The sequence below is a fragment of the Mus caroli genome, chromosome 2, assembly GCF_900094665.2.
Source record: "Mus caroli chromosome 2, CAROLI_EIJ_v1.1, whole genome shotgun sequence".
Taxonomy (NCBI): Eukaryota; Metazoa; Chordata; class Mammalia; order Rodentia; family Muridae; genus Mus; species Mus caroli.
This window is the reverse complement of record NC_034571.1, coordinates 69,631,353-69,643,632: the sequence shown is the minus strand read 5'-3', so window position 1 is coordinate 69,643,632 and position 12,280 is coordinate 69,631,353. Positions and strand designations below refer to the sequence as shown.

The window sequence follows — 12,280 nt, the reverse complement described above, 5'->3', positions numbered from 1 at the left end:
GAGAGGGAGAGAGGGGGAGAGAGGGAGAGGAAGAGGGGGAGAAAGGGAGAGAGGGGGGAGAGAGAGAGGAAGAGAGAGGAAGAGAGGGAGAGAGGGAGAGAGGGAGAGGGGGAGAGGGGGAGGGAGAAGGAGAGGGAGAGAGATCTGCACAGCAGTTGCTACATTATTCTAAAAGAAAAACAAAATCCAATTGATTCATTTCATTTAACATTTTATCTACAGATCAATAAAGTCAATTAGCTATGGCACAAAAGATAATCTAAAACAGTAAATAGAAATATAAAGATTTGTCTTTAATCTGTAGTCCATGATTTCTAAAGCACAAGCACATGGCAAGATGGAGACATCTTTTAGGGGAGTATAATGATTTCATTTTAGGTGTCAACTTGTTTGGATCAAGGGCTACTGAGAGAACTATTAAGGTGTGATTTGTGAGAGTGTCTGTAAGGGTGTTTCCAAAAGAGACTGATAATTAAGTATCCCCCCCACCCCCACACCCCCACCCCTGCAATTAGCTAAGGGACCAGAGGAAATAAAAATTTCCACAGAAAGGCCAAGCCCAGGTGGGTAGTACAATCTCTGAGCATGAAAGCCATGGGAAAAAAACCCTGCTGGGAGCCAGATCATTCCAAGGCTTTCTTAGAGACTCTGATGAAAGTACAAATGAAACTTCAGCTCTGTGTCCTTGCCCACTGGCAGACTTGACAAAGGCAGGAATCTAGCTTTCCTTACTGAAGGGCTGTGATTATCAGTCCTAAGGCAGAGCTGTGCCTCAGTACCCTGTTCTCTTTGCCAACACTGTTTATTTAGTTTTCTGCTGACTTCAGCCCATTTCTCCCCTAAAAGGTATTTAAGACACTGCACTTAATAAACTTGCATAAGCATAAGCTCCCAGCTTAGCAAGACCTCCTTATTCCAGCTTCTTGTCTTCTCTATCTTCTCATCCCTAATCCTCCCTTTCAACACCTGATCGATCGTGAAGGACCCTTATTCCTGTGGGTTGAGATCACAAGCCGATAAGAACATTCCTCCATGATTAGTTATTGCCTATCTTGAATTTTTTCCTTGACTTCCTCTGATGGTGGACTATAAAATATAAGATGAAATAAGTGTTCGCCCTACCACAAGAAAAAAACGGGAAAAGATTCATGGTCCCTTCCTCCCTCTCCCACCTTCTGCTTGCTTCCTTCCCTCCTCACCTTCTGCCCCATGACACTGGAACTACTACAATCCTTGGACTCTTGAGACTTAGTATCGGTCATTTTGTGGGTTCTCTAAGCCCTTCAGTCTTGGACTGAAACATCACCTTCTCTGGTTTACAGAACTTCAGATTTGGACTGAGCCCACTACAGTCATCCCAATGTCTCCAAGTTATATAGACAGCCTGTGTGAAACATCTTATCCTTCATAATCAAATAAGATAATTGCCCAAATAAATTTCCTCTCACATATTCATGTCTATCTATACCTGTGCCCCACTGACTTTCCTTCTCTGTAGAACACTAATACAGAGGGAACTCTATAAAGAATAATTCATTATTCCATCTGAAGAACAAAAACACCTAAATACCAGTTAAATAAATAGTTAACATATTATAACTAGTTCTCATCACTAGCCAAATTAGTGTCTCTAACTGATAATAGTAATAGTAAGAACAATGACAACATAATAGCTCTTTAATGAAACATGCAAATCAGAAGCATTACTTATATGTCAAGATGTCCATAAGCTTTTATTTGCTTGTTTCGGGGTTTTGTGGTTCTGAGGACTGAACCCCGGGCCTCAGGCATGCTACAAAAGCATGCTAGATAAGTATTCTACTGGGCTATGTTCCCAGCCTCAAAACATTTTCATTTAACATAAAGACTAATACGCAAAGGTAGCTAACAAATGGCCAAATTATTACTCAGCAGTCAGTAACAACGGCCTTTTAATGATAAACAGATGATAAAATTTATTTATATGAAGTTTTGCCAATGTATAGGTTGACCAGATAATAAAATATAAGTGAAAAGATAGTCTATTATATCTAAGAATGTTGTATTCAATAGGATAAATACACACCAAAACCTTTCTTTTTTTAATTCAAGGGAAGATTAAGTTATAAAGAAATTTCTGTGGCTTAGAAAAGTTCTTAGTGATAAAAATATACAATTAGCACAAAAACACACAATGAAATGCTTTTTATGGCTTCTATTTTGCTAACATAGTTACTGTTAATGCAAATTGTCATGATAAAATGACTTTTTATAAAAAGAGCCTTCATTACTAACCCATCAAATTTCATTTTTATTACTGATGTAAAAAAGTTCAAAACCATGATTCATTTATAGACTATACAAAAATAAGAAAAGAGTTCAAGAATAGAGGGTCATTTACAAAGCAATTAAAAATTAAAGCATGAATTTTTCTTACTGGCAAGGCGAACCCGTCTCTTCCCCATATAAATGAGTTTAGCTAAATTTACTGAACATTATAACTTCTGTCTTTAAAAAAAATGAAAAGTCTGAATTTTCCATCTCTTCTCTATCTCGTATCTTCTATCTAATAACTACTTCTCAAGATATTTTTTAAATGTTTGAGAAATGTTAAGAAGTTTGATGATGTTTTCTTTCAATTTTCACTCAAATATGGCAAGCTTAAGTTAACACTAATAACTCAAAAGCATCCACAGAGATAATACTGGCAAATTTAAGAGGGTGCCCATCATCACAATCTTTTAAGCTAAATCATTCAAAATTATGAGCCGTGAGTATAGCTGGAATAGTGGTATTGTATTTGTCTAACATACACAAGGCACTGGGTCCCATTCCAAACACATCTTAAAAAGAGGAGTTATTTAAGAGTATCAAAATGTAATAGAACTTACAAGAAAATTAAAATTGACATTACCTCAACTGCAGACAATTTTCAATAAACATGCCTTTCAAAGAATCTTAGCAGCATATTAAAGTTTTCAAAAGGAGTAAAGCATTGCCTTTAAGAATCTGGTTTGCAATATATTCATGAATACAGTAGGATCAAATAAAAGGTCATGCTTCTGTCAATCAACAATACATTGCCTCTCATCTAAAGTATAACCTTATTTTGTCTGTTTGCCTTCACCACCTGCCCCTTCAATATCAACTTCACATCTACCAACACGATAAGTTCCATAATATAATACTATCCATATGACTGATAATGAAAAAAAAGATTATCTGAAATATGATGGCCATGTCAATAACTTCACAGTAATTCTTTGGTGCCTTCCTCAATGCTACTGGGAAATCCTCAGAACACCGAGTAAAAACAACTAAGAAAATATTTTATTTTAAAAAGCAAAACAACTGAATGTATTGTTCTCAGCACATTTAAAATATTAATGCATTTCTTCGATTATCTGTTGTGGTTTTCATCATTAAATACTTTAATTAATACTCAATATGGTCTTGTCAACAGTAGCATCGCTGCCCCTTCATACCAAACTTTTAAAAAATTTAAAAAATGTAAACACTTTTTGGTGGTACTGAACATCAAACTCAGGCCTTGTACTTCCACTGTGCCACATTACACTCCTACCAACATTGTAAGATTATTTTAGCCTCTATTTTTCCATTTATCTCAGCCTCTAGAACCTTTCTTGGTGTAATGTTCTGTACTAAGATGAGGGAAAACAGAACAAAGCATACTTTCTTATAATATAAAAACACTTTTAAAATATGCCTGATTTTGTGTGTATATTCATGTCCGTGTCTGATGTTTGGGATCGAACCCAGGGTCACCCACATGACAGGTAAATGGCTTACCCCTGTGCTACACTTGATATAACAGTGAAGGGGAAACAGTAAATGTCTTCTAGGACTGTTGAAAGAATAAAGTTAGGATATTAAGTATCCTGGCTCCCATCACATAGGAAGCATAGAAAGGGACCCCCAGAGCAAGCTGGCTAGCCAAGCTAGCATCACTGGTGAGCTAAAACATGCTGATTTTAATCCCACTTATTTTCAAGATACTTACATCTAGGGACATATTCATGCTCAAGTATAAATAAACAAACCAGAAACTTATGTGTTAGGGATACTCATCAATTGAAAAAAAAATAATGAAAATTTAAAATTCAGAGATTATTTATAAAATGTCTAAAGGGCTGGAGGTATGGCTCAGCAGTTAGGAGCACTGACTCACTGGTTAGGAATTTTTCCAGAAAACATGGGTTCAATTCCCAGCATTTAAATGACAGCTCATAACCATCTGTAATTCCAGTCCCCAGGATCCAACACCATCACCCAGATATACAGCAGGCAAAACAATGCCCTTAATAAAATAAAATACATTTTTCAAAAGTTTTTAGGTGAATCAATATCTAAGACCATGTTTTATCCTTTTAAAATTCCAAATCTAGCCTATAATAATCTAGAAAACCAAATTGTTCATTCAAAGTCCTAATTTATTATTCTTTTCATGTTACTTAGGTAAAAGAGTAATTCAAATTCCTCTTCTACTTTAAGAAATTTATCCCACAAATGCAAGCACCACTGCAAAGAGAAAAATCATATATACCTTCAATGTCTTTGGCACACATCAACGTGAGCAAACTGACTTGCCAAATTCTCTTTTTACTCTCTAGCTAATATAGGCTGCCAGAAATATTACACAATAAGTATAGAAAAGCAAAACAAGATCAAGAGCCATTGTGGTGCAGCAAAAACAACTCCTTCTGGTTACTCTAAAACTAATGTGGGTGCTGCTGTGAAGGAAAATTGATACAGTTAACATTCATAACTGCATGACTTTTAAAAGGATAACCTGGCTTAAAAATGTAAAAGCTTTTTAAAAGAGGGACTGTCCTCCCTGAGATCACACATTACAAAGAGAACCTGACCCCAACATGCTTCCTCTTCCTCCTAGATCCCTTGTTCCTAACAGTCTGCTTCTCTAATTTTCTATTTGCTTATAATAAGAGTAGGAGCTGGTGTGGATATTCTGGTGTACAGAGCACCTACTGTCTCCAATCCTTCATTTATACTGACTGGTAAAATATCCTTAAAACCCCAGCACTTGGAGACAGAAACAGATAAAACTGGTCTACACTGCAAGATCCAGGCCAAATGGCAAGGCTACTTATTGAGACCCTGTCTCTAAAAAGCAAAACAAGACAAACAAACAAAAAAATCCTAAAAATCCACCGGTTTTTAGGTTTTCACAAGTAAATTATGGTTTCTTTACTACAATGAAATACTACTTGGCCATTCAAATATGACAGCAAATAATTTCATCATAGACATGAGAAGAGATCCCATTATATCATATGACAAAAGAAATGTACCCTCTTGTATTATCTATGCCTGTATTTTTAATTTAGGAGAAAGAAATGATAGATTTGCTCAGCAAAGTTTTGAATATGAGATGGGATTTTAAAGTCTTAATTTTGGCAGTAGGCTGTCAGGTGATTTTTCACTTTATCCTTACAGTTCTCTGTATTATTTTCATTTTTCTATAATGACCATGAATCATTACTATTATTATTATTATTTTAAAAAAAGAATCTCATTTGACAGGGAAAAAATGTCCTAGACACACACATTCAAATGGTGTTGAGTCTTAAGAAGAAGCAGGGGTTATTGGCATGGTCACTTCAAATAGACAATAGCATGTGCCAAAGATGGACACTACAAACAGTTTAGAAAGTCTAGAGGTTCAGGGAAGGGAGTGACAGAGAGGAAACTAGCGTAGCACACCTGGACTTACAGAGAGGCTTTAAGTCACTGAGCCCTACTGACGTTGGGAAACCAAGGAAGGCGTTGAAACTAGAGAAGTCACACCAAATATTTTAAGAAAATAAAAATTTACAAAAACAACAATCCCACTGAGACCTGTAGTATAAAGATTATTTTAGAAGAGAGCAAGAGAGACTGGAAGCCCCAAAATTAGCTAATTCACAGATGGATAAGTCAAGTAAGCATTAAAAAAATATACTTTTAAAAAGTTAAGAGTTGTAGAAACAGAAAGTTGGTTGCACTAAGGAATCAGAATGGGGAACTGTGAGTCGAGATACACTGCTAGTAGAGACAATAGGGGATCTCTTATACTGAGCAATCAAAGAAAGCTTTAGTAGTAAGCTTGCCATGACTCTAACAAAACACCTGACGTAATCAACTTACAAAGAAGAAAGGTATGTTTTTGCCTCAGAGTTTGGGAGGTTTTGGTTCACAGGAGGGAACTGCCTTGAACCTGTGGTGAAGCAGGTATATCAGAACAAAACTGTTCACTTCATGGTGAGGACTCAGCAAAAGAGACAAAGGTCTCACAATCAGCACCTCTTAAAGTTTCTCCCAATGCCACAGAGGGGATCAAAACTTTGGATAACATCGGTCTTTGGGGAACACTGCAGACCCACACTAAAGCAGCTTACATAAACATGTCCTTTACAAATCAGCCTCCAGGGAAGGGACTGCAGAAACATCACTCACACACACACACACACACACACACACACAAATCAGCCTCCCAGGGAAGGGACTGCAGAAATATCACACACACACACACACACACACACAAAGAAATATCACAGGTACCAGATAAACGGTAAGATACCTTAAATATTTCCAAAAGAAATATCAAAATGTACACTAGCTCATGACCACTGGAAGGAAGAATAGTCAAACTATCGAATATATTAAAACTCAGGTCGGGCGTGGTGGCCCATGCCTTTGATCCCAGCACTTGGGAGGCAGAGGCAGGCGGATTTCTGAGTTCGAGGCCAGCCTGGTCTACAAAGTGAGTTACAGGACAGCTAAGGCTACACAGAGAAACCCTGTCTCAAAAAACCAAAAAACAAAAACAAAAAACTCAGAGTCCTCAATTATAAAAAAGAAAAAATTCATAATTATTATTAAAACAGAACTATGTAAACATGTATCTCTACCTTACAAGTTAACCTCTTCCTTCTAAGAATACTAAATTATGACCAGAAACAAAATACTGTGGATAGCTGTTGGATCTAAGTTACACTTACAAATCACTTGAAGGCCAAGGCTAAACCCAGATGATCTTCTCTTCAGTTCTTGACTAAGTATAATCTTTTAATTTGAAAATTTAGTCACTTAAATTACAAAAGTAAAACAGGCTCACTATAGTAATCCAAATAAACCAGAAACACGGTTCCTCCATTTTCTATCGTCATCCATCATCCTCTCCTATTTTCTTGAAACTTCTAAGGAGAATTAGTTGAATTGTTCTGGAAGTTTTCTTTGCTTAGGTAAGCATATACATGTCCGTACAGAACTTATTTAATAAGTTCATACACGACATATATAATACTACAACTTTTTACTTAATATAATTCTAGCTTGAAAGCTAACACATATCACATCTCTTTACTGTCAATACCTATAAACACCCAAGTATACACATTGCTTTTATCGTTGTATTTTATTATTATTCTCCCCACCACCACCACCACCAAGCCAGGATCTCTCTATACGGCCCAGACTATACCTGAACTGGCAATCCTCCTGCCTCTGCCTCCCTACTGCTACTATTACAAGTGTTCATCACCAAGTCAGAAATAAATTTGCCTTTTCAAAGGACAAACATAATATTTTTAACACAGGTACAGAGTATATAAGGATTAAATCAAGCTACTTAACATATCCATAATCAACTCATCAACTTTCTTGTAGTGACATTAGAAATCTTTCCCTTTGGCTATTTTGAAATATACATTTGTGCTGGTAGGTTTCTGTCAAGTTTTCACAAACGTAGACATATTTTGGAAGTGTGAACTCAATTGAAAAAATTCTTCTATCACTTGTCTGTGGGCAAGTCTGTGGGGCACTTCCTTTATTAATGACTTTATTAATGACTGACACCTGCGAGTCCAGTTCACTGTGGGTGGTGTGCCTACCCCGAGGCAGGTGGTCCTGGGTTGGTTGTATAAGAAAGCAGGTTAAGAAAGCTACAGGGAACAAGTCAGTAAACAGTGGTCCTCCTCCACAGTCGCCTGCCCAGGCTTCCCTTCATGACAGACTATGATTCAACAATAAACTGAAATACTCCCTTCCTTCTCTTGGTCACAGCAATAGAAATCTAAGAAAGACAACATTACTACCACTTGTAGTCACCATGAAAGGAAACAAACGGAAAAAAAAAACAACAACAACACACATTCATTCCTTGAGTTTAAATGATTCATGTCACCATGAATGAAATAATTACCTTCTTGTTAAGAATATCTAGTATTCTTTTGTATATATGCCCATCTCTTTGATCCATTCGTCTGCTGACAGACACTTGGTTTGCTTCCATATCTTGGCTATTATGATTAGTGCTAAGGATGGAATACACATACCTCTCTAACAACTCATTTATTTTAGGTACTGTTGAAACTGTTTGATTGGTATATCATAATCTGATATACATCTGAGACATTCTTATGTTTTTTACTAGTAGAAATAATGCTATAATGATTATTGTATAGTTCTTTAAGGAATTGGTCCTCAAATTTCTATCAAATAAATCCACATACAGATGATTTCTGGATTAGAATATAACATCTTAGGAAATATTGCTAGGTCAGGCTCCTAAAGGGAGCCTAATTTACACTCACGAAAAGTGAGAAAGCAAGGTTTCTCTACTCTATATGTCCCTGACAATACTAGAGATTATCATATTCACTTTTCCCTAAATTGAAAAATTATCAGTTACTTGTGGAGGGCAACTTTTCACCTGGTCATTATCTAGTTGTATTTCTCCTTTTATGAAATACTTACTCAGAATTTTTTTGCCTTTCTTTTGGGAGGTTTTTTTTTTATAATTAAATGTTTTTCTTAAAATATATATATATAGTGGAGATTTATTTATATTTATGGTAGAGATTTTATTGTTTTGTTTGTTTTGCTTCAAACATGTTCTCCCTATAAAGCCCAGCCAGGCTGGCTAGCCTCAAGCCTGTAATAGTCTCTTGTCTCAGCCTCCCAAGTGCTTGTGACTACAGGCAAGAGCCCCATACCCAGCTCTTCATGGTGTCTTTTAACATCAAAAGCTTCCTATATTCTTATACAACCATTTCGATTATGGAATGTATATTCCATGTTTTGCTTAGAAACTCCTGTTATCCAATATTACAAAAATAAATACCCTGTACTTGTCCTTGTTTTTTTTCTATTATTTTATTGTAAGTTCGTTTGTGCTACATTTAAACCTTTAATACATCTACAATTAATTCATGCTATATTTTGACTTAGGAGCTGTTCCTATACTACTTTCTATTTACTGAACTATCTAGTTTTAAATATGTCCTACTACCATAACAGATCACTACAAACACCTTAAGACAACATACAAAATTCCTGGGGATTTGTAAACTTCACTAACTGAGGTAGAATTCTGAACTTATCAAAAGTTTATCAAATACCATTTCTTGTTATCTTGTTGAAAGGAAATCACACATTGGACATATACATTCAGAATATGAACATATACTGTAAAATGATTTATGACATAGTATCAGTCTAAAATAAACCACTGACCTCAAGTCAGAGGCCTGACTTTTTCAACCTCACTGATAAAGTCAGAAAGAACTATTACTTGAAATCTGTGTTACTTACTCAAGTCATGGGTATTTAAGGAGAACCGACAGACAGGTCCTAGGATACAATGGGAAACAAAATTCCCTGCTTTCATGAAACTTACAATCTCTCTTCTATCCTCTTACCTATAAAATGATATTTTAAAGGAAATCTATGTTCACACAAGTTCAATACAATGGAAAGCATTTGGAAAAGTTGATAACACATTATACTTTTCATTTCCAATACTTTACCCCAAATACGACTGTTTATCTTAGTGAGTATGTCCTCATTCGAACGTAGAAAACACTGCTGGAATTAACATTCATCCCATTAACTCTTAACTCTTTTTTTCTATCATAGCCACTTTCGCCAAAATAAAAACTTCAATATGTGTGTGTGTGTGTGTGTGTGTGTGTGTGAATAGATGTTTACTTTCTTTAAACTTCATGCCCATGAAGAATAGTTCAAAGAATCCCACAGACTTTGCAAATGGTTTGGAGAACAAGCATTGTTGTTGTTGGTGACCCATCAACAACAGGTAAAGAAGGGCAGCTCAAGAGTGACAGTCACCTTAAACTTGAGAACCCAAGACCAGAGAGGCTGCCCTATTCCCACGGAAACCTTGGGGGAGGCGAGGACTGAACCCGTGGCCACGCCCCCACCTCGATCTCCAGCCCCGGGCCTCCGCCACCCAAACCGCGAAGTCGGGGAACAAAGAGCCGCGGAGGGCGTGAGGTCAGGACTCTGTCCCTGCAGGGTGACCTTGGCCATGTGTCCTCAGTTTCCTCATCCGGAAAGTGAAGCCAAGCCTCCATGGCCGCTGCCGCCTCCACCCAGGCTGTGGACTCAGCACCCTCGACCCACGGCTGCAGGGAAACTCCAGCCCTCTCCCTCCCCACGCGGATCCCCGCCGCCACCCACGCCGCCCGGTCGGCGCCCACGCGGGCTACCTGCGATCTGGGAGACGAACGCTTCCGCCACCAGAGACATGTCGGCTGCGAGGTCCTGCGCGCGCGCCTGAGCTCCGCGGCGCTCGGCGCCCTCCCGCGCGACCTCGGCGGCCTCCCCCCGCAGCTGACGAACTTCGCTGGGCCAACGCTAAGGCGAGCAGAGCTCACCTCGGCAGCGGTGGCTCGGCCCGCAAGGTTACCGCCAGGCCGACCAAGCACTTCCGGCGTCGCTGACAACGCGCGCCGGCACTTCCGGCTGCTCCGCCCCGCGCGCTCCGGACCTGCGAGAGCCCTAAGAGAGCAGGCTCTCTCCGGCTAGTGTCTTTTGGATTTGCTTGCAACCTTTCAGCAGTTCAACAAGACAGAAACAAGCTTCAAGAGATTCAAGTGCCTGGTCTGGTTCTACTGGAGCCCAGAAACTCAGGAATTCTCTCAATTCCACTAACTGTAGGATTCGGGGTCCATAGACAGATATTAGTGTTGATTGTTCAAATGCGCTAGCCAGAAGGAGGCTTGCACAGCTTGTGAGCTGAGACATAGTTTAATCTTTCAACTCCAAGCACCCAAAATGAAGCTTGGAGAATAAAGCACTTCAATTACTTAGTTTCTGAGTGTAGAGGGAACAAGAGTAAAAGGAAGGGCGCTAGATCCCTTGAGTCTTTCCTCTTAGTCTAATTTTTTTTTTTTTAGATTATAGGTTACAATTGATGAAAAATCATAAATATTACAGAATTAGAGAACTAGAAGCATAAAGTTACACTTGATTTCAGAAATGATTTGGTGAGCCGAAGCCCCCTTTCGCTGATGAGAACATGGCTCAGAGAGGTGAGACGATTTTGTGTGTGTGTCAATGTATTGACCCAAGACAACTTTTGGTACTTAGTTCTCTCCAACCATGTGGGTTCCAGGGATCCAACTCAAGTCTTCAGGCTCGGTAGCGTAGCCCATACACACATATGCATCAGCTTGTACAGTGGTCAGTGTCTCAGTAACTCTTCAGTTGCTCTCCATCCTCTATTTTGACATAGGGTCTCTCACTGAGAATCTGGAGCACAAGGATTAAGCTGACCAACAACACTCGGAACTTGGTCTGTCCCTGTCCACCTCCCACCCAACCCTAGAATTAACTACTGTACCTGAACTGCCTCTGCCTCCCGAGTGCTGGGATTAAAGGTGTGCACCACCACGCCCTGCGATTTCATTTTTTTATGTCCACAGATCTCTGACCCTCCATTACAGTTTATTGTCCAAATTTCTGTTCATATACTTAAGTAGTATATTGCTTTCTTAGAGGTGCGGGACAGATTACCACACACTGGGTGGTTAAAACAACGGATGCATTTACTCTCTGGTTCTGGAAGCTAGAAGTCTGAGGTGAAAGTGTTGGCAAGACGATGCTTGCTCTCAAGGACATAGAAATAAATGTCCTTCCTCAGTCTGCCCAGCTTCTAGGATTTCCAGGGTTCCTGGGCATTCCATGGCTTTAGACAAGTCACTTCCACCTTTGCTCCCACCATCAGGCAACATTCTCCCTTGCATCTATTTGTCCAAATTTCTGTCTTCCAAAGAAGGCACCAGCCAATGGATTAAGGCCTACTCATTTTTTTTAATTTTTAATATTTTTTATTACATATTTTCCTCAATTACATTTCCAATGCTATCCCAAAAGTCCCCCATACCCCCCCCCACTTCCCTACCCACCCATTCCCATTCTTTTGGCCCTGGCATTCCCCTATATTGGGGCATATAAAGTTTGCAAGTCCAATGGGTCTCTC

At 38.7% G+C, this 12,280-nt stretch overlaps 1 protein-coding gene across 1 annotated transcript in view; it reads right to left on the bottom strand.

Moving 5' to 3' along the window:
- Nucleotides 1-10,736, bottom strand: part of Mtx2 (metaxin 2) — a 53,238-nt gene extending 42,502 nt beyond the window's left edge. The window contains exon 1 of the mRNA XM_021183930.1: nucleotides 10,506-10,736. Within this exon, the coding sequence (XP_021039589.1) occupies nucleotides 10,506-10,545 (40 nt within the window). The 5' untranslated portion in view covers nucleotides 10,546-10,736. The remainder of the gene's footprint in view (nucleotides 1-10,505) is intronic.
- Nucleotides 10,737-12,280: the final 1,544 nt, after the last annotated feature.